The sequence below is a fragment of the Calidris pugnax genome, unplaced genomic scaffold, assembly GCF_001431845.1.
Source record: "Calidris pugnax isolate Ruff unplaced genomic scaffold, ASM143184v1 scaffold398, whole genome shotgun sequence".
NCBI lineage: Eukaryota > Metazoa > Chordata > Aves > Charadriiformes > Scolopacidae > Calidris > Calidris pugnax.
Window position 1 is genome coordinate 2,035,136 of NW_015091280.1, and position 23,014 is coordinate 2,058,149.

Sequence of the window (23,014 nt, forward strand, 5' to 3'; positions counted from 1 at the left end):
CCCCACGGCTCCGCCGCCGGTCCCCTCGGCCGCTCCGTCCCGTCCCGTCCCGCGGGGGGTGCAGCGCTCCCTCCCGCCGCGCCGAGGCGGCCCCCGGCCGGGAGTGCGGCTCACGGAACCGGTTCTCCCGGGAGCTCCCGGCGGCGCCGCAGCCCGTCCGGCGGGACGGTTCGGCGGCGGCTCCGCGGGGGAAGCCGGTCCCGTCGGGGAAGTCCCTCCGTGCCCGACCCCGCTCCCGGCCGGGACTGGGCGAGTTCCCGGGGTGCCCCTAAGTAACGATGTTCCCCCGACCGGTGACGGCGGAAAAGGCGGCGTAGCCCGCGGGATAGACCCGTTCCCGGCCGGCCCGTCTCCCCGGGGAGCGCTCCCCCCTGCCCGAGCCGTCGGGGGAGGTCGCGGTCCGCCCCGCGGCGGGACGGGCGTGCGGTCCCTCAGATGGGAAACAGAGAGTTTCCAATTATCGAAGGTATTGGCGCGGTCGGAAATAACGTTTCAAGTTGAAGGTGGATGCGATCGCGCTCCGCACATATGGAAACGCTCAGGTAAACCATTTATTTTAATATTGCCTTTTGGCAGCTGGAATTTAATCTATTTTACTTGTACCTTTCCGCAGTTACCTTGCTGGATTCCAGATCGGTTCAGGGAGAGCTGGGGTGGATAGCCAGCCCGCTGGAAGGAGGGGTAAGTTTTAAACCGCTATCTGATCAAAAGGGTAAAGGGGGTGATTAGTAACTTTCAGAGAGTCCTAATGGCTCGATTATTGTTGATTGTGGTGGGGAGGTCAGATTTCTTCCCTGCCTTACCAAGTGAATTACTCTTTGTTGGAGAAACTCTATACTCCCTTCGGATAGTTCTGTCATGGAAGAAGTGGAAACCAAAAGGGCAGAAAAGAGGTTTCAGAATTAGGAGATTGGTTGAGGCATGGGCTTAGATACCTATTTAAAACTGAAATACCAACAAGAAATGTGATCTGGTGACCAAAGTGGCATTCTTGACTGTAATTATTATATCTATGGGCTGTCTCGGCTGGGAGATGTTCAGGGCAATTGCTGTTCTATTTCTGGATGAAGGAGTAGGGATCAATATACAAGACAGATCTTTTGGCGTGGCGGGACAGTTGTCCTCTTGTAGGCTGTAAACATTATATGTTTTGGTGTCTGAACAAATAAACTGAAGCACCCAGTGCTTGGAGTTTCTTTTCATGTACTTTTCAAAGAGACAATTGTAAGAGCAGATTGCTTGAATTCATTGCCCTGTGGTGATGTGATGACCTTAAGAAATTCACCCCTTCATTGCCTGAATTTAGAGCCCCTTTGCTTAGCGAGTTGCAGGCAAGGTATCTCTATTAATTTAGCTTTGTATTAGTGGATGGGCACCTTGCTGCTCCCTCATCTGTGCCCTATCCTGCAGGGTGCTCAGGGCCTCTGTGGGAAACTCCTGAGAACACTGGACACGAGAGTTGGTGGGATCTGGTGGAGCCTGTACTTCATGCAATCTGTTGGTTGTTTTTTTTTTTTTTTGTAATAAGCAATTAGAAAGGCTTTTTCTTTCTTAAAGTGAACAATTTAAGAAAAATGCTAGCAGTGCACACTAATGTATAAAAAACCCCACCTGAAATCCTTTTAATGTTAAATGACTAAAGCAGCTTACTATAGTTAAGCAGAAGTAACTAAGTTAAACTGATTGGTCCTGATCCTTCAGCGCTTAGTTTTCCTTGTACAACAAAGCACTGGCTTCTTCAGGAAGCCTCCAAATTTACTTTTTCGTGTGCATTCCCACTCGTAATTAGAAGAAGCAGAGCTAAGGAAACAGCAGTGAGTGGAAGGAATCCGAGGTTGCGTTGGCTGGTGATGCATTATGCATAAGCTCTGAATAACCATAACATGGGAGAATGGGGGATTGTTTTGCTCCCCCATTGTTGTTCTGGGTGAACTTGACTACCGTCCTGGCTTGTGCTCTGCCTGAGCACACTGTGCTGTCCCCGAAACTCGGTTTTTCAAAGAGTGGGGAAGTGATTGGCAGGCCTCTGGCACCGCCGGCGGTGCACATTCACTGCTGATTGCAGGCAATTGCCCTCATCTTTTGACAGTGTGGAAAGGTACAGCTCTATCTTGGTGAGAGTCGGGCTTCCTTCTTAATCCTAGACCCTGGAAAGGTCAGTTAATGAGACGGGGTCTTTCATATGGCTCTCCAAGGGATAGCTGGGCTGTATATTAAAACAGGACCTAAAATACAAGTTTTAATAAGTCGGTAGTAGAATTGATGATCAGAGGGCAGCTGTGCATTATTGATGGCAGTTGGGTTCCCCCTTTCCCCCCATGTTTTCTCTGAAAGCGCCATGCAAGCTTAAGAAGGAAAATGTGTGCTCTTATTGTGGACGTGACTCGTTTCACTAAACCTACATACGTGTGTTCTATTTTTAAGCCAGTAGTGAAAAATTTAAGAGTACATGGTCTGTCTCTGAGATACAGTGCTTGGAAAGCATTTATTTTAGCTTCATATGCTGCAGATTTATTTCAAGCATCAGAAATGAATTCCTCCTTTATCTTCCTGGGAAGATTCTGTCCTTCAGTGCTAGTTTTTCTTTAACTGTGTGTACCTTATTGTCTATTAAAAAAGGTATTTTTCTAGATCTATACCACACCTGAGGTGTGAGGGTTGTGTGGATAAGAAAGGCTGGCGATAAATATAGTAATTTAGCAGTGACTAGCAGTAATCAAATATATAGTAGCCCTGGAGGAATTAATGGATTGCATTATAAATGTAATTAATGATTTACTTTGTGTTTCACAGTTGAAAAGCAGGTTTTATGCCCAGAATGTTTTACTCTGCATCATTAAACCGTGGGAATAGTTGAATTGTAAAAGTTAATTTCAGCTTGAAAGCAAGAAGTTACAGCTTTGACCACATACTTAGAGTTACAATTCATTTATAGTGGCTGGAAATTTGGGGCTATAGTTATTTTCAGGTCTGGCAGTAAGATACACTTAGGTTTGTTTTGCGTACATGTGTTTATAAAATAAGAAACCCTGCTTTATATATTTGTGTGTTTGTCAGGAGGCGGGGGCGTGTTGAGAAACTGATCTGAAACTTGCTGAATTTAGTTGCAGTCTGTCCGTTGACCTCAGTGGTCTCTTTATTGAATCCCGTAGCAGCATCCTCCATTGTGTACATGCACTAAAGGAAATCCCGTCAACAAGTATTATTTCCCTCTGCTTCTTCCTTTCTCTTGTACCACACACAATATAGGTAGTGTAGACAGCCTGAAGATAAGCAGAATAGAAAGTGATGGATCATGAAGACAATATTGTAACAGTAAACTAGCTGTGTGGCAGCTGTAAATTAAACAACTCTGTCTTCTTACTAACACCATGTTACACTTTCCATTGATAGATGACTTTTTAACATTTGTTTTTTTCCTTTTCTGTGGAGAGGAGTGACATGCTGAGTATTGATTTCCCCCCCTCCTTCATTTTAATTTGCAGTTATCTCTAGGCAGCAAATAAAATATTATTCTTTCTGCTCCTAGTGACTCATGGTGCTAACTACTGTCATTCTATAAACGGATTCAGCTAAGCTGGAATCTTTTTAAGTAAAAATCACTTGCATAAGAGCAATCCTTGTGGAAAGAATGCAGGTTATTATACAAGAAGCCCCTTAACGTTAAGAAGGCTTCTGTTTATCAGAGCCACGGCTTCAGTAGTTCTGAAAAGCACTTCTGGGAAGTCTCTTTTAAAGTTACTACTGTTTTCCAAGGATAATTTTATATGCTTCATTGTATTGCCTGCAAACCCAGACCGTATATCATTATCTAATATATTATTTTTTAAAGAAGAATTTTTCTGCTACTGAAGCCTTATGGTTTTGTGGTTTGTGGGTTTTTTTGGTGTGTTTTTTTTTTTTTCTGGAAAGATCTCACTCCCTCCCAGGAGAGCACTGTGATAAACTTTCCTCTCTCTGTGATAAAGCTTTTTTTTTTTTCCAAAGCTGTTGGTTATGTGTTCTTTCCTTTTATAAGTTCATGATGCTGAACTGCTGAATCGGGGTCAGATCTCTTCTTTCCCTACCTTCCTTGGATTGCATGTATTGTTGTTGCTTCATAGTTACGTTGCCTCTTAGTTTGTTACTTCTGAAGAGGCCTGAACTTGATTTGGGAGGGGGGTAAGAGTTTTGAAGCATGCTGCTACCCTGATTTTTCAGCTTTTACCCCCTCTGCTAACCTTTTTGGATTTTCAAGACTACAAATCTAGCTATTTCCTGACATTGCCTCTAGGACATATGTGACATATGTGATGTTCCTTATTTTCCTACCTTCCCACTAATAAGAAACTTTGGATAGCAAAGTTACGTCAGTGTTGCTGGTGCACTGTCCCACCCAAGTCAAGGACCCAGTTCTCTGTAGGCAGGTTATTTTTGCTCCAAAGTAATGACTGTTTGCTGAGTCTGTCTGGGATATCGCTAGCCCAGGAAAACAGTTGGTGGTTTAGAGAAATAACAAGGGGTGGTTTAAGAGTTTAAAATATGTGATAGCAATGTCAGAAACGTGGATGTTATTATCCCTGTCCTGTGCTTTTTGTGTGACGAAGTCATACAATCTCACCATCTGATATCCCCATGTAGAAGAGGGGGCTCGTGCATCACCTGCCTTTCCTATGGGAAAACCAGGTAGTGTCCATGCTCTTCCATGAGTCTGAAATGCCATATGTAGCCCTGAGGTAGGCAGGATCCTGTGGGCTAAACTATAGCTCAAATAAACATAGTAAGTCGAGAGAGCATTCTTGGCTTGGTTCAGGGAGCCTTTAAAAAGCATGCTTGCTCCTCAAGGTGTTACTTGATTTGGAGCTTGTTTCTCCTGAACAGATTCTTCTTTTAATGTCCAAGTAGTTGAGGTCCTGGCTATGGCTTGGTCTGCTGGCTTGTTTGTTGGGTTTTTTGTTTTCCTGTAATGGGGGGGAAAAAATGTAATCTCTACATTAGTTGTGGAAGTGCAGATTGTGTTTGTTGTGAAGCTCTATTGTTCCTTTTAGTGATGATGTATTCTTCCCCTTTCCGTCTTTGCAGTGGGAGGAAGTGAGCATTATGGATGAGAAGAACACTCCGATCCGTACCTATCAAGTCTGCAATGTGATGGAGCCCAGCCAAAATAATTGGTTACGAACTGATTGGATTCCCCGTGAGGGGGCTCAAAGGGTCTATATTGAAATCAAGTTCACGCTAAGAGACTGCAACAGCCTGCCGGGTGTCATGGGAACTTGCAAAGAGACTTTCAACCTTTATTACTATGAATCAAACAATGATAAGGAGCGTTTTATTCGAGAGAGCCAGTTTGCCAAGATCGACACCATCGCTGCTGATGAGAGCTTCACACAGGTGGACATCGGTGACAGGATCATGAAGCTGAATACAGAGATACGGGATGTGGGACCACTCAGCAAGAAGGGCTTTTACTTGGCTTTTCAGGATGTCGGTGCCTGCATTGCCTTGGTGTCTGTTCGTGTCTTCTACAAGAAGTGCCCGTTGACAGTTCGAAACCTGGCACAGTTTCCAGACACCATCACCGGGGCTGATACATCCTCTCTGGTGGAGGTTCGTGGCTCCTGCGTCAACAACTCGGAAGAGAAGGATGTGCCAAAAATGTACTGTGGGGCAGATGGTGAATGGCTGGTGCCCATTGGCAACTGTCTGTGCAATGCTGGCTATGAAGAACGTAATGGTGAATGCCAAGGTAAGATGAGCCATATTGTACTCTTCATTAGGGCTTAGTTGAATGCGTAATTGAATCGGAGATGAGAGTAAATGGAGTCAAGCCAGTAATTAGCAGCCCCTATGGGATGCGGTGGGACAGAGGGGTTTAATGAAGAAGTCCAATAGCTCCAGGTGGCAAGGCTAAGAATTATATAATGCAAAACAAATGATACTGCCACGATAGGCAGAAGGCAAAACACATTTTCTAGCAGGCACCTAAATTTGAATTGGCTCACAATAGTCACTGAAATGTGAATGACTACAAAATAGCATAGTCGAGCTACCATCCTTTAAAGAGACAAATCTTTAAAGTTTTGTCTGAAGTGAACTTTGTTAAGCACAGGAAATTCTGGCAAAGTCTCCTTTAGATAATGCAGTGGGGTAGGAACCAGTCGGGGAGGGGGGAACAGGAGTTTTAGTTGGATTACTTTTCCCCTTTGCGAAGGGGAAGTCTTTGGTGTTTTACTTGTTGCAAATTTTTAGCACTAAATAACCCTTTGATATTTGACACTGCTGCCTTTGTTAAATATTTTCATTTCTCAGAGGGTCTCTATTGTCAGCTTAATAATAGAGGTGCTAGGATACTCTTAGAAATGCTAAAAGTCTCCACCCCACCCTCCCACACACACCATCCTGTGTGCTGCAGAATTAGGGATTAAAGTTTGTATAAAAGACAGATTATCCTAAAAAGAAAAAGAACTCAAAACCTACGTTCTCTTTACCTCCCCTTTCTGGAAAAAGAAGTTGTAAGAGGTTAGGGAAGGAGAGAAAGGAGAAGGATAAAATATTTAGCTTCAGCTTCCAAAGTTTTGCTCATGTAAGCGTAAATTAAGGTCAGATTTAAGCCCACTGACCTATGCAAGAATCCACTGAAGTTTGCTCAGTGCTGAATTGAAGGTGCTCAACTTCTTAGTGGATTTGGACCCACGTTTTTGGAAAAAGTTCTTTGTAGCCAGCTGACTTTGCTTCACATCTTCTTGGTGCATTTTTCATTAGGTCATTTTGTTTTTAATCTTGAGACTGAGAGCAAGATAGCAGAGCAAGTGACTGCTTTTGTGCTAGACTCCTAAGAGAACAGTGTCTTCTGAATGTCCTACTTGATTTCTTTTAAATGATAATTTACAGTCAATGTGAAGTTCATTATTATGCATTGAAATTAAGCTTTGGCAGGAAAGAATCGCTAAGTACAAACTTCATTTGTAGTGTTTTGCTATACGGAAGAAGCCCAAGTGTGCTATATTGGCAACAAAATTACTGTGGGCTGTAGAGAGAGCTGAAAGGTGAGCCACACAATGACAGGGTGTCCTGTCTGGGGTAAATCACTCTGATTTTTTTTTGAAACCTTGTGAGATGGAAACTTGAAAACCTGTGGATGGCTTAACAGTGAAGCTGTGGCCGTGGTCCCTCCTGGGGAGAGCTGTTGGTGACTGGGGAGATGCTGTTACTTTCTAATTGCCCGATAACTTGTGGGCAAAGCTGCTTGACACCTTTACAGCCTGGGTTGTGAGAGGAGGAAATGAATGCAGGGGGGAAAAACATCTTGGTTTATTGCACAGAGATTATTCCACCTTCTCCTGAAGGCCTGTTGGGCCAGTACTGAGTCATTCCGATTCACACACATCTACCATTTTTTGCTGTCAGTGGCCCAGATGTGATGAGCTAATTGCCTAACAAATCCTGTGGTGTTCAAAGGACATCTCTTGATGTTTTGCTGGTGGGCAGTGGTGACAATGGGATGCTTTTTTTTCTTATTTTTGTGGTGTTGGATTAGACCTTGAGGATGAACATCAGCTTACCTACCAGCTCTCAGCTTCACCCAGGGAAGGCTGGGCTCAGGAGACCCAATTCTCTGTTTCCCAAGGAAAAGGAAGATCAGATGATGCCATATTTACCCAGGAGACAGAAATGTTCTGTCTCTTGGGCTCTCCAGAGTGAAGTTGGCCTGTACTAATCATTTTGAGAGGATTTGAGCCAGCATGCAATTTGAAAGTGCTAAACCCATTTCGTCAGCGGTTATTTGTGGTTTCCTTTTCTCATGTTTGCCATTCTCCAGCCAGAACAGTTTACTGGGAAGCTCCTCTTTGTGAATTCATGAAGTTTACCAGAACTGTGCAGCTTGCCCTCTGGTTTCCAGTGAGGCCATTAAAGCAGTTTGGCCTTTGACACTGCTGAATGAGGCTTCCCCTTTTCTTACCCCACTCAACTTCATCGTTCAGCGAATGTTCTGCTCTGGCAGGTTTTTGGAAGGGGGGAGGAAGATGAAGTGAGGAGGATTCCTGTGGTTTTGGTACAGAGGATTGGGAGTGGGGGGAGAGACTTTGAGTTTGGGAAAGGCGGTAAAAGGGTGCTGGGCAGGGACTGCTGCTGGTGAGCAGGTTCCACCTCAATTGTTTTTCAATAGGTTGACTGTGGCAGGACAAATACAAGGAAAGGTCAGAGGTTGTCCCTTTCCTCATCCATCTTCCCCTGTGATCCTAGGGTCAGAGTTAGGATTGATTAAGATCTGGAATGTTTGACAAAAGCTCAGTGGGCAGAAATAGTTTAGGCCAGTGGGATCGGGGCTTTGCACTTGTTGGGAGATCTGCAGGAGACATTGGAACTCCCTGTCCTCTCCTGGGACCTCCCTCTGCCACACAGTGCTGGGATGGACCAGACGGTGCTTGGATTACCCTAATAGCTGCTTCAAGGTCACTCAGCCTTCTGATTTTTAAATAATACATTTTTCCTTGAGCTGCTTTTGCTTAATTTCTGATGTGCGTGTGGGAAGCGTAATGGGAAGCCACTTCGTGTCTAAAGTGGTTCCTGTAGTGGGAGTTAATGACTCTCTGACCTTGAACAGGATTTTTAAAAATTGTGTCGGTGATAGGGAGGTGTTCGAATATGATGACAAACGAACTGTCCTTCCTCTGGCTAATGTTTTTTTTTTTTAAGCTGACTTTATCGATGATAATCCGTGTGTGTATAAATGCAAAAACCCAAGGCAGAAAGGGAAAGGAGCCAAATATTTAATCCATATTTATTTGGGAACCTTCACAGGAGTGGTTCCACAAAATTTGGTCCTGATCAGTAGAAATAGTAAGTGAGCACAAATTCTTTGCTTAAAGCTGATTTTGTAGTTCTGAACTTGATGCTGAAATAAACCCTCAGTTGCTGGAATTTTTTCTTACTATTTTTTTTTCCCCAAACTTCCAATGCTAGTGGCTATTCATTTAGGAGAACGTATATGTAGAATATTGTTGATGGAATATGACTAGCCCAACTAGTGGCACATCTCAAGGGTAAGGTAATTAGTGCTTTAGGGCAAAGTTGAGACAAAGTAATTTTAAACTTTGCTTGTATGCATCATTGTTATGTAAATTGTTTTGTTACATATTAATATAATGTGGTTTGGGTTTAGTTACCATTTCCTGATGATAAAATGCATATCTTTTTAAATCAAAGAAGGAGGGGGAAAACAAGCAGGAAGGGAGAAAAGACAGATTAAAGAAGCAATAGACTGTAGCCATCTGTGATGATTTTGATGCTGTGAAATTACAAATCTCAATTTTAGACCTGCCATTTAATATAAATATGTGAGACAGTTGAGATTTTTACTGTGATATTGTAAAGGTTATGAGAGCCAACAGCTTTGTCTTCATCTACACTTGCTTTTTTGAGTTGTGAATTGGCCAATTGGCAGAAAATCCAGTGTCATTTAAAATATGGCTCAGTCCTAGTTTCATATCATTGCTGTTTTTAGAATTTTCCTTCGAACTTTGATAACAGCATCCCTAAGAAGTAATAATTTGAATGATAAGATTCTTTTTATCTTGGAGGCTTTGAAGAATGGCTGTGATCATTGAGAGCAGCAGTTCAGTTTACATCAGAAGGGTACAGTCTAATTATTTTTTTTTTTTTCTGTGATAAGATTTTTGGATGGTGGGTTTTGTAGGGGCGGGGAAGTGAAGTAATTTGTGTGTACTTTCCGATTTTAGTTATAGACAACTTTTTTGGTAGAATAACGCTGATGAACAGTCTGGCTGCACAAAAGGGTAATCAGAAGGGTGACTAAGACTGCGCAGATTTGAGACTTCAGAAGGATTTTTTTCAGGTTGATTATTTTTGGCAGGGGAAAAAGAAATGCACAGACTCAACATGTTATGTTTTAAAAGGAGCTGAGAACACGGAAGCTACCAGGAGGGGCATGGGAGCGATACTGAAACACAGTCTGTCTGAACCAAATTTAGTTGGTTCCCTTCTCTGCTGAAGCAGTGATTTGGTTATGTTATGATCTCAAGTAGCTCAATAGATCTTCCAAGGGTTGCTCCCTCTATTTTTTTTTTACCACCTGGTACATTTCAAAAAACATTTAAACGTTGTTGCAGGCTCTGTACTGCTTTCTTCCTCCCTGGCTCCCTCAGAAGTCAAGCTACAGTTGTCAAGCAATTGTCCCTTCGTGTACCCCTTGGAGAGGCTGGGATTGCTTCCTTCTGAATTCCTGACAGCATTTCTGCTGGCACACAGAGGAGCAGTATTGAGTCCTTACTCTGTGTGTTACTGGTAAGAAGTATGATCCTCAGAATCAAAGCTCAATGAGCTGTGTGGTGGCATGAATTCCATGGCAGGTCTGGATAGACTTTTGTGGGGCATATAAACCATCTTCTGGTTTTTGTGTGTGTGGTTTGTGGCTTGTTTTTTTAATTTTATTTAAAAACAAAACTTTCCAGACAACTCACCTTCTGGGTGATGACTTCAGGATTTAGATCTCGTCTGGGTTAGGGTTATTATCTGTCTAATAATATGCTCTGCTGAGCTTGGTCTTTATTGCGTTTGTGAGAAGTGATTAAAGAAGTGCTCAGCAGTATACTTCAGTCTTTCGAGACTGCATCAAAAAGCCCCCCAAACTTGAGATAAATGTCTTATCTGGTTTCGTTCCATTTATGTCACATCCTTTTGATATGTTGGGGGAGCAGGTGAGGTCACACAGTTTTGTGAATCAGAGACAATTAACACTCCCATGACTAAATGGCCATTTTATGAATATTCAGAGCCTGCATCACCTCCCTGGGAAGCAAACATGTTGGTTCCCTTCTCTTTCCTCCTGCTGGAGACTAAGGAAGCTCTCCCTGTGAATGGGGATTGGCAGCTGTCGGCCGCTTTGCTTTTTGCATGCAGCAAATTCCTCATTTACATCTTTTGTATACACCCTCATGCAAAGTAGCACACCCATTTCCCCATTTCACAAAGGAGATAAGAGCTTCCTTTGGAAACGCCAGCCAAAATCTCCTTCTGTTTATGCAGAGCTCAAAGATTTGGATTTTATGCAAATGGATTCTGGTTTGATTTTTTTGATCTCTTTGTTTAAGAGAGAGTGTAATATTTGCACAGTGCGCTCCTTGTATCTCAGGGTCTCCTCTTGACTGTGAGTCTTTCCACAATCTCCACAGCCTGAGCAAGCAAGCAGGGATGGTGCTATGCTCCAAAAACCTGGCCTTGTTTATAAAATGGTGGTTGGAGGTGCAGGGAGCACCGTTTCTCATGCCTGGTGGAGCTGCAGGCCCTTAAGTGTCATCTCCTCTAGATGTCCACCAGTGACCATGAAGCCCTTCTGTGGCCACAACTTCAACTGGGAGAATGGCCGTCTTGGGAGGTGGGATGCCCCTGTGCCACAGCTGTGTGTGCATGAAGAGGCACTACACTTGATGACACTTTCTATGTGTTGAGTTGACCTTCTCAGCCCTGGTGTGGAGCCCTTCACTTCGCTGGCCTGGTGGCAGGGACGGGCTTGGCCCACGGTTGTAGTTTGGTGCAGAGGGAAAAGGGGCTGGTAGCACTTGGGTAAACATGCACAAATGAACTGCTGTCTTTATTTATTGAAAGAAAATAATCTGTGAGAAAAGTTCTGCTTTCTTAAGCCTCATGATTACACAAGAACTCTTACTTTGTTTTATTTTTGGTTTTAGTGGCTTTCTTTTCTTTTTAACTTTTCTTTATTTCAACTTTACTTAAAATTGCCTTTGGCTTGAAATAAAGCTGAGGCTCATTAAATGCTCCCAAAACACAGTCTTGTTCAGAACGGATTTGTTGAAAGGTTTATTGATATAAGTTAGAACACATGCTGCATGAATGTAACTGTATTTCTTTAAAGTACTGGTTTTTATTTTGTGTCTTTATAAATCAGTGGTATGAAATTGGGACCCTGATCATGTTGGGGCTACATCCTATAAGAAACCAGAAGGAAAAACAAGGTTGTGGGGGGTTTTCGTTTTTGTTGGATGTCCAATTAGTGTTTAACTTGAAGGTAATTTCACAGGGGTAGTAAACTGTGCAGTGTGAAACCTGGTGGCATAATTAAACAGAGGAAAGGCTCTTTAAAACAACAAAGGAACGTGCAAAAAGTTTGCTTTTGTCCTAACAGTCATCCAGAAGGGGAGGTCATGCTGTTTAAAGTACAATATGGATGGGCTATTAAGGTTTTAAAAAAAAAAAAGGCTGTACTGTACAGTTGGTGTTTGCTTTGGCTTGTTTCCTCATGGATGCCTAGAGAAAACTCAAGTTTGCTGGTGGGTTGGTTTTGTTATTTTGGTTTTTTTTTTTTCTTATTGGATGGGTAAGTTTAAATCTCACTAAAGAACTCTGTAAAGATAAGTTCATCTGTAGAAACACACTGAAAGAGGTGTGCTCAGAAAAGGGCCCTGTATTTGCTGGGGGCCTGGTGCAGCCAGACACGGGCGGTGGAGAGACAGGGGTTTCAGCAGGCTGGGCAGGAGGAAGAGGAGGAGGGATGCTCTGGAGCTGCAGTGGCTGGAGATGATGGGCAGAAGACGAGGTAACTTTCCCAGAGACACACAGTGTGTCTGTGACTGAGATGAGACCAGAGAGAAGACTCAGTCTAGTGTCCTAGCTGCAAAAAAGCTTCTCCTCCCTGCACACTCGTCAAAAGGCATCAGTCACCTTCCTCTAATGAGTTGCCCATCTTGCAGGCTGGAACTCCTTAAAACATCATTTGAACTAAGGCAATTGATAACTATTGCTTCTGCTCATATATGGGAATACTTTGTACAGCCACACTACAAAGCTGCAGTACAGTGTCTTAATTACCCAGATAATCCTGTTTGCTTGTATTTTTAAACTATGGAGTGCTGGGTAATTATTCAATTCTTAATAGAAGGCAAATGGCAATGTAAACAATAATTAGGATGTTAGACTAATGCGCTTCAAAGCAAATTGGATTTTTTTCATACCGTTCAGCATGAAGTCCCATAAAGCTAACAATTTAGTGGCAAGGAAACAACTTCCATTTTGTTCATATTTTCTGGTGTTATCTCTTCATGCCTTGTTTCTGTGAGTAAGTTTGCTTCAATGACACTGCCTGCTCCAGAGCCAAAGCCAGGCTGACAGTCGGCTCCCCACCGTTTGCCTATGCTCTCCTGTGGCTTCTGAGGGGCTTTTTGTCCCCTGGGGCCAGGAGTTAGAGGTCAGTGGCACCCTGAGTTCCCTCAGGGACAGGGATGGCTGGTGTTACAGATACAGCCGGGGCTTGGCTCAGTGGGTCGTGGCTGCCCTGGTCCAGGGTCCAGAGGAGCAGGCGGAGATCGGTGGCTGAGGCTCTTCTTTCATCTGGGGTCAGATCTTCTTGCTTGTTGACTTTAGCCTTGGAAATAGAGACATACTCGAAGGGGAATTCAAGTTTTTGGCTCTTTAATCCTTGAAAGCAGGGTAATATGCTATGTGTCAGAGGTACAGCTCACTATCTCCCTTAGCTTGGAGGATGCTCCCGATTTTCACAGCTTGGCTCTGGTTTTATGACGAGCACGATGTTAGCCACATACAGGGATGCAAAACGAGTGATTTCTGTTCTGTCTGTTAATCTTGTGTATGTAACATATTTCAGTACTTCCACAGACCGTTAATTAAATCGCATCATTGTATCCATTTTTCACATAATATTTAGCCAGTGATCGAAGACCGTGTGTGGGTAGCAAAGGCATTAGTCAATAACACTGTTGCTTTCCCAAATATTTTAATAATGCCCCTGTCACACCGAGGGTTTTGTCTGGCCTTCGCCATGCATTCTCAGCGGTCTGAAGGGATTGAACAATTGGCTTTGTTTTCCCATTATCAATGCTAAGAAAGGCCAAAATGTTCTCCAGTGTTGATGCTGAATTACAGAAATTGAATTACAGAAATTTAATTTCAAGTACATTTTACTTCTGAGAAGTGGTGGTGGGGGAAATCAGTGGAACACTTGGAGAGGTTATGGCTGAATTTTTTTGATACTAATACAGGCTATCTCAATATTAAAGTGTGCATTTAAAGGGTGTGGATTTTCTTATTTTAAATCCCAGAGGCTTCTTGCCAGGCCACATTTTAATAGCGTTAATTAACAAGTCTGTCTTTCCATACATCAAACTCTGTCTGGGGAGCTGAAGAATACCAACCAGCGCTTCTGTGAACTTGGTGCTTGAATTCATTTGTTTTCAGTTTTAAGTGTTTTCTGCAGTTGAAAAAGACATCCCTGCTTTGAAAACAGTTTCCTTTTGAAGTGTCCAGCCTGGCAATGACTGAAGCAGCCACTGGGCAAATTAGCATGTTAAAAGGACTGGATCAATACCTTCCCATCGCCTGCCCTCCTCCGGGGCTGGGTCCGGACAACCCTTGCTCTGGTCTGACCAGCTGCATCCATGCGTTTCAGGGGAGCCATCAATAGCGGCGTGGGTTGCGTCAAGCTGAGACAGCTTGATCCAGTGCCCAGGCTCTTTCAAGGATGGCCATTTGAAAATGGATTCGGGGGAATTGACAGCTTTGGGAAGATCAGGCAGCTCATGTAATTATGGAGAGGATTAGAGGGAAAGTGTAGGGAGAAACAGGAGATCAATCATAGGGCACAAGTTGTCTGAACTCCTCTTCAGATGCTGGAGTATTCAGTTTTGTTGTACTTAGCTGGTGTGTGTAAAAGATTTCTTTGGGCTTTTTCAAGAGACAAGTAAGCACAAATTAAAAAGAGGGTGTGTGGGTAGTCCCTACCGTTTCACAGAAATGCTTGGGGGCAGTGGCTGCTGGATAAGTATAGCAGAAGATGCTTAGATACAACTGTGTTTGCCAACAAACCAAAAAAGATGGTCCTGGCTTCCCCAGCTCATGTGCCTTCAAAGCTGCAGTGGTACCCTTGAGGCGCTCCCGGTGGGATGCTGTCCCCTGCCCTTGGCTTTCTGCTTGCCAAACTCCTGCACTCTGAGGAAGGACCCCCCAGGGCCTTTGGATGGTGCTCAGTTTCAGTGCCCTGGGGGGAGAGACAGCCCCTCCACCCCTCCTTGGGACTGGGGTGAACACTGAAAGTCCCTCCCGTGTCCGTCTATGTTAAAACAATGAACAAACCATTGCAGCAGTCAAAAAGGCACTAGAGCCATTCTGAAATAGAGACTATTTTTTGAGAGGCTTGCTGGGGTCTCACACACCAGAGGTGCTAGGAGATAGCTGAATTCTGTTTCTCTTCCTTTTTAGAAGCTTTGGTGTTTGCATTTTGCACATCTGTCACCTCCCCTTAATCTCTGAAGTACTGTAACTCAGTTATTAGGTTGACACATTTTGTCCACTCATAATTAGTTCTTGGATTTCCTAATTTATTTTGTGGTGATCAGGAGTGTCCGGGGTAGAGCTAATAAGACAGCTGAAATCGGGACCAGGTCCCTGTACGCACTCCACCTGCTCATTAATCAAGGACTCTGCAGTTAATGAGAGTACTTTCCAGGTAATATTTAATCTCAGGCTAGCAATAGTTACACTTAATGCAAAAGAACTTTTTTTTTTTCAGTTTGTTGCTGAAGTAATTCCTAAGGCACACTAGAAACTGTCCTCATGTGCCACTGTGCACAGTTCTGCCAAACTTGGATGACTTCCAGAAACCTGTGCAAGGTTAAAATAGTGGCTCCAATACTTCAGGCTGGACATGACAATGCAGTGTGTGCCGGGTACACATGCATGCATGTAGACGTGGCTGATAGCGTATGTTGTTTCGTAATGCTTTGAGGTTCAAAGGCCTCTCTGTGTGGGGAGGAAAGTTGAAAGGAATCAACTGAGAGGTGAAGTCGGTGCGTATAACTTAAGGTGCATTGCTAATCACCTGTGAGACTCTTTCCACCCTTTTTGGTTGAATCTACCCATGTGCAGGTCCTTTATCCATGTAGTTGATTCACCTTGAAGTTCTTGGTGGCTCTTTGAAGACATGCATTTGGTACCCAGAATTTACGTACTTGGTAACCTTGACTTCAACACACCCAATAGTTTGAAAGTGAGCTCAAAGGGTTGTGGGCACTGGGAAAACACCCATTTATGGCCTTAGGAAAGAGCGAGCACTTGAATTGTGAGAGAAAGGAGAACAAAATCCACCTACAGTCACTTGCAGTAGAGCATGGAGTGCAGCAGAAGGGAAAGGAGCTCTGAGCATGGCTGCAGCATTACTGAGGAGGGCAACTGGCCAGCTCCAGAAAGGAGCAGGAGACCTTGTCCACTGTGAAAGAGCAGTGCTGGCTCTGATAGAGGCTGAAGGAGATGCTCCATGGGTCTGATCCGGCACTGCAGGGATTTACCCTTGTCTTAATGGGAGTGGGACAATCCCAAGAGCAGTATATGACCTTACTAAGTATCACATCTCCTTCCCATTAGGCTGCCCTGGAAGAATGACTGTGCAGAGCTGGTCCTTTTAGTTCAAGATAAACTGTGATCAGGGATGAAAATTTGAGAAAAGAGATGTCCTCTCTGTCTTTCCTGTTTGCTCAAACACTGGTTTGTCATTCCATGCAATGGGAGGACCCCTGTTGCTCTGACTCACACTGAGTTTTTAGCAGCTGGCAGCTCACTGTGGGGATGCTGGGGAGAAGGAGCTCTGCCCACCATATTGCTCTGATCACTTTTAATGCTTCTTTCTTGTAGTTGTGCGTTTTAGCTCGCCTTCTGCAGGGATCATGGTAATTTGACCTCTCCGTACACCTGTATTAAAGTTTGAGTTAAAAATGCCTTGTAGCAGAGCAAAGGAGAGACATTTTTCCATGGGATTGGCAAGCTCTTTGAGAATGCCAAATGGCTAAGTTAACTCTTGTGCAAACACTGCCTTTTATTTGACTTTGTAGTTTGCCCTTTGAAATACAAACATATTTGTGTCAATCAGCAAGTCTCCCTTCCGGAGTTCTGGTTGACCCTGTGCAAAGAAATGTGACTGTGCAATTATTAAAGGTGAGGCCTTCGTTTTAACAAATGCTGAGTAATTGCTATTCACTTGTCTCTGCGCCTCTGTCATAAATGACGGTGAACTGCCCTTTGGCCCAGCTAAATAACAAGGAAGACACTTGTTTGGAAGGAATAACTCTTCAGAAATTTGCAATATGTCAGAAGTATTGTGTCACTTGTGGTGTGGGTAGGGCAAAGAAAAAAGTTGCCTGTCTCAGCGTAGAGTACAAGAACCTTATTTGGGCTTTAAAATGCAATTAGGTCAAATATTGTACCTGTGTCACTCGGACAGAGTTAGTAGGGGCTGTCAAAGTCTACCAGAGGGCTAGAGAATTTGCCCATTATAAACCAATCTGAAGTGAATAGGGGAATGTGATACTCTGACAACTTAGTGCTTTTTTTAATGGTGAAAAAGATGAAAGCTCATCTCCCCTGCCATAGTGTTGGCAGGTATTGGAAAAAGGCTCTTACTGTTTCCCAGCAGTTTTTTCAGTCTGGAGACTTGGACCTGGTTAGTGCCACTGCCCTGATTGACAACTTCCCTGTACACAGTCAGCCATGGTGGTGAGGCTATAGATGAGTTGTGCCAAAGAAACAGAAAATCGGACTTCACATCTGTGTTTGGAGAATAACCCCTGTCCTCTTCCAGATATTTGTTGCTGTTTTGGTTTTTTTTTAGTAAAAACCTTCTCCAGAACCAGAAGGCTGGTATAAAATTAATTTTATTAAGCATTACTGATGTTCTGTAGACGTACTACCAACACAGCTCGGTGCTGATTTGACCTGCCTCTTCTTTCTATATTAGCTTATAATTCCTATACATTCATTCAGTCTACATGTTATTTCTCACAAGAAATTGTTTATTGCCCTGAGCCCAGCATCGTGAATCTTGTGAGCAGACCTTCGATAACAAATAGGTATGTGTGATAAGGGGAAAAAAGTGCTCTTTAACAGAACACTTCTTGATTTGTTTCTCAAAGAGGTTTTTCAGAAAGCAGTGCATTCTGGTCTACCTGTTCACATCAGCTAGTGTATTTTGGCCTTATTCCAGAGGGAACTAATTGAAATACTAGGTGGTGTCTTTTTATCTAGTCCAGACCTTGACTGATGAATTCATAGCCCTCATGCAGGTTTAAGAGACTAAGGCATGCCTTCTGCCTGTGTTAGCACTCGCTGTCCAGCTCACTTTAGGGAGTTCAAAGTTTGCTGAGAGTTGAAGATATCTTGAAATGTCTCTCCCCTTCTTTATTCAGAGGTGCATATAACTTGGCTGTGAGGATGGAGCTGGTAACAGGGCAGGAAATAATGGTTTTAAATCGCAAAGAAGGTTAGGCTGGGCCCAACAGGGGAAAAAAAAAAAGTAAAATCATAGTCAATGAGATCTGTACTGCCAGTGCAGATTGCCGGGGGATGTGGGGGCATCTCTGCATTGGAGGGTTTTCAGAATAAGTTAGACATCTAGTAGCATGGTTTAAGTACAGGTTATCCTTCTATGTGGCAGGGGAATAGACTAACAGGGGTTGTCTCCAGCCTCATCTCTTGTGGTAAATGCTCTTGCGCAGTTGCTGTGGGATCACCATCGTCTTAGAGCTGAAAGGTAGCTCTCGAGGTCTGACCTAGAAATAGAGACTTGATCATAATGTTTCCTGAACTCTTTCTCCCTAAGCAGTCTCTTGGCTGTTAGAGTTCTTTCCCTGCACTTCAGTTTTCCAGTTAACTAACCTGCTAATTTCAGCTAACCAGAACCCTCTTTAGGTATCTCAGATACGTCTCTATCAGTTTGTTCCAGTCCTTTGCAGAGCCAGAGTGACACTGAACAGGTCCTGACTTTTCTGAGGGATTGTGGCTCTACATATGAGGTTTGTAGCTTCATTTTACTGGCCTTAGTGTCCCCTCCTTATCTGGGCCTGTGGTAATGACATGGTATGGCAGGGATGCTGTGGAGCAGCCACGGGGAGCTCTGCCTGTTACTGGCTCACCCAGAAAGACAAGCAGAAGTACTGCTTCTGTCTGGGTCCTGCCTCCACCCCTGTTTGCAGCAGTGGTGCTTTCATCACTCCGAAAGAACACACCATCTCTAACACTTCAAGAAGCCCAGAGTAGATGTGTGTAGCAGATGTGTTGCTGTGCGCCTTGCTTTGTGAGTCTGTGCTGTGTTTTGGCTTAATTTTGCATTCCCTCCCACGCATCTCAGATACTTGGCAAATTTATCTCAGGTTGTTGAAAGATGGCCTCCCTCACGCAGATGGAAACCTCTCCTTTGCATCCAGGTTGGTTTTAATGTGCAGCACATGTGCTCACTTACAAATTGAATAAGCAAGTACCCACTGAGGAGATACTGGCTGCTCAGGTGCAGCCCCATATCTGTTGGGATGTGGAGAAGGGATATTAAAATTGTTTACGAGGTCAGAGCTATAGCAAGCCTTGCACCACCTTTGAGTTACAATATCATTACCTGAGCTGCGGGAACCAAGAAATAAAACCTTTTACTGTGAAATATGAGGAGTGCTTATGACTTTGAAGTATAGAGAGGAAGAAAAATGTACACTGCGTCCTAGTACCTCTTTTGTTCTATTGCAGTGGGTTTGATTTTGCTTACTGGTGACATGTATAGAATAGATATGGCATTTGTTGATAATGTTGTGCTAGAGAAATGCTCCTTTTACTAGTTCATTTCTTTTTGGGTCATACCAGGAGAAACATTCTTTTCTAAAAGGGATAAATTATTCAAGCTTATTTAAATAAACTTGTTATTATTTCTCTACCTGGTACCTGCAGTGTTGCAAGTCCAGTCACTTGTTTTCGTTTACCACATTGTGTTTTCCATCCTTTACGTGAACAGGTTGGTTTTTTTCCTACTCTGGTGTAGAAGGCATTATTATGTTTAGGCCAAATGAAAAGTTGCACTAAAACATTGATGGAGTAGAACAGAGATTGCTGAAGCAATATCGATTGAACTGATTATTCTTAAATAGATGAGAGAGACTAGCAGTTTACTGCTGTCATGAGAACCACTACCATTTTTTCAAAGACTGAAAGCAGTTGATATCTCTATGTTCTATAGGTAGCAATCTATCAAAACGTATTTTGGCAGTTCCTATATTATCCTTTATAGGTAGTTGTCTCATAAGTCACTTTTATGGAATTGAATAACACTTAAAAAGTTAAGTATCTGCAGAGTAAGAAAGAATTTAAAAGCCATCACCAAGAGAGAAGAATGTGTAGGTGTAAAACCTAGAACGAATGTGGGGTATTGGAACAGGAAGATGTGCAGGAAAGACAGCGCGAGAGGCAGCAAAGATTGTCCCAGGAGAAGCTGAGAGACAACTGCCGTGATGAAAAGCAGTAAATCAGTATTTAGTAAAGTTAACTTTCGGTTTCTTCAGAAAGTGTATTTTGTGGTCTTGCTGGTCTACTGTTATGTCAATAACTTGCATCAAAACTTCCTCGAGTCAGAACATCTGTTGTGGCCAATGGAAAGACTCCCCTTGACTTTAATGTGCTTTGGATCAGGCCCAAAATGCAAATAGTTTTTCTCTCATCCTTTGAAGTCTTTAACATTTCATGGGCTCCCTTATGTTATTGGTAATTTGCAGCAGAGGTATTTTGCATGCAAATGAAATTTCAGCAGTAACGACTGCATTTGTGAATATGCATGTAAGTGCGCACACACAAATATCAGTAAAGCAAATTTTACTTTTCAGTCTACCAAACTAGAAATTTCTTGGTAACGGGGGGTTGTTCATAATACACTTGATTGTCGTTCTAGTTACTGACAAATACATGTAAAAGACTATATAAAACTGCCAAAGTACGTTTTGATACATCTGTATAGAGACAATTGATTTTTCTTTTTTGTAGCTTGTGCATGTTAATGCATGTTTCCTATATGAAACTGGCATTTGTCACTAACTTGTTACAACACTGTAGAGGTCATAAATTTAAGTACTGTAATTGAATCTGAATTCACTATGGATTTATTTACCAGATCAAAGAGTAACTTCAACCTACAGCACTCATTTTGTTTGCTAGTGTAAACTCGTGAGCTTAGTGAAGTGCCAGAGAAAGATTATTCCTTTGAATTATGTGAGTGCTAGCAAATCACAGGGTTTTAGTTTTAATAAACTGGAAGTGTATTTTTTTAGCTGAGAGATCTGACTGATTTTAGTATTAACATTTTAAAGTTTCTTAACTCATAAAGACTATTGTAGTGCTCTCATAGGAGTCTAAATGTGCTATTCTGCAATACCAGAGCAATAAAATATGGCAATAAAATATGACAAGTTTACAGTGACCGCATTTACCTGATATGAGGACCTCACTCTGTCATGTGAGGGGGGGTGTGAAGGTGCTTTGGCCACTAGGTCCTCTCCAGTTAACCCAGTCTGAAAAACACTGAATACTTGAATATTGATATAGAATTGTCTATCTTGGAAGGGGCATTTAAGATCATAGAGTCCAACTATCGATTTAACACTGCCAAGTCTACCACTAAACCATGTCCCTCAGCACCATGTCTACCCATCTTTTAAATACCTCCAGCCGTGGTGACTTAACCTCTTCCCTGAGCAGCCTGTTTCAATGTTTGATAACCTTTTCAGTGAATAAATTTTTCCTAATATCCATCCTAAACCTCCCCGGGCGCAACTTGAGGCCGTTTCCTCTCCTCTTATTGCCTGTTACTTGGGAGAAGAGACTGACCCCGGCCTCCCTACACCCTCCTTCCAGGTCTCCCCTCAGCCTCCTTTTCTCCAGGCTGAACAACCCCAGTCCTCATAAGGACATCTCAAGTTGTGACCTCTCCTGACCACTGGGATGCTCTTCCCCATTTAAAAGTTAGTCTTTCTTGCTTATCTGTTCAGTTTCATCCTTTTCTGACCCAGCTGTTTCTGCTTGAGCTCTGGTTTGCAGGGGGACGATGCTGAGGCCCTTCAGCCCCACTCCTGGCTCCCTGGGGCTCCCTGCCTATCCTGCTGCACGGCGGCTCCCCTTCAGGGACACAGCCAGCTGCTGACTGGGAGGAGAAAGGGAAAGATAATTTGGGTTTCTAATTGCCCTAAGATATGATTAGGAACACCTTTCCACAGAAATACATTTGCGAAGTAGAGTTGCAGGAAGGGCTTGTCGGTGCCGTTGCCTGTTAGGAGATCCCAGCGTATGACTGGAAATGTAAAGAATTAGTCACTCTTTTTGTACCCCGGGCTGTTATTTAAAGCTCTTGCTGGGAATGGGGTTGCAGCAGGAAACGCAGGAGGGTGGAGCGGTGGGCAGGGGAGCGGGGTGTCCTGCCCGGGGGTGCCCTGCCCAAGGCCCTCACCTGGAGGTGGCTGGGCCAGGGCCGGCTTTGGCCAAATGGGAGCTTCTCCATGGATTTCCCTCTGTGTGTGTAAGAGTGAGGCACACAAATTGTCAAAAACTCAAAATGGGCTTTTGTAGACCAACCATGTGAGTGCTCAGCTCTTAAAAACTTCAGTCACTGAAAATATGCATCTGCTGTCAGTGGAAAGCATTTAAAGGAAAGAAGTATCTTTCTGGTTCTCTGCGTTTATTTTGCAAAAAGTTTCATTTTGAGAAAGAGGAAGACAAGGTAAGGGTGATTATATGTGAGGAGGTAATGTCACAAGCCGGGTTGTGTAGCTGCTGGCTGTCCTGGGACAAAATAAGCTGGGCAAATCGAGGTACTTACGCTGTTAAGGATAGCAAAGGTAGTTGACTAACACAGGTCCTGGTCTGGAAAATATTGAAGGGCAGGGAAGGAGAGGAGAGGGGCTGTGGACCAGACTTTGCTAAAAAGTGGATTTGGAAGTGCTATAAAACATGGCTCTTCCCAGGAGGGCGCCTGCGGCCTGGAGCACCAAGGCCTTGCTGAGTCAGCACCCCCAGTCCCAGGAGGGAGGAAGGCGGGCGGCATGGTAGCTTTTATGGTCCTGAGAAGCCGGTGCCAATGAGCACGCATCAGAAGAAGCCTGAGGCTGCCTCATTTAATCCTGGAGCCACGGGCTGTTAGCAACCTCCGACTTCAGAGGGGTACCGCTCTGCTCCCTTCAGTCACTGGCACTGCAGG

The 23,014-nt window shown here is 43.6% G+C and overlaps 1 protein-coding gene across 3 annotated transcripts in view; it reads left to right on the forward strand.

Moving 5' to 3' along the window:
• The first annotated feature begins 607 nt into the window (after positions 1-607).
• The window catches only part of EPHA4 (EPH receptor A4), a 106,887-nt gene continuing 84,480 nt past the window's right edge, over positions 608-23,014 (forward strand). For all 3 annotated transcript variants that reach the window (XM_014960651.1, XM_014960652.1, XM_014960654.1), the window contains exons 1-2: positions 608-681; positions 5,062-5,725. In XM_014960651.1, coding sequence (XP_014816137.1) covers positions 5,080-5,725 — 646 coding nt within the window. In that variant the 5' untranslated portion in view covers positions 608-681; positions 5,062-5,079. The remainder of the gene's footprint in view (positions 682-5,061; positions 5,726-23,014) is intronic.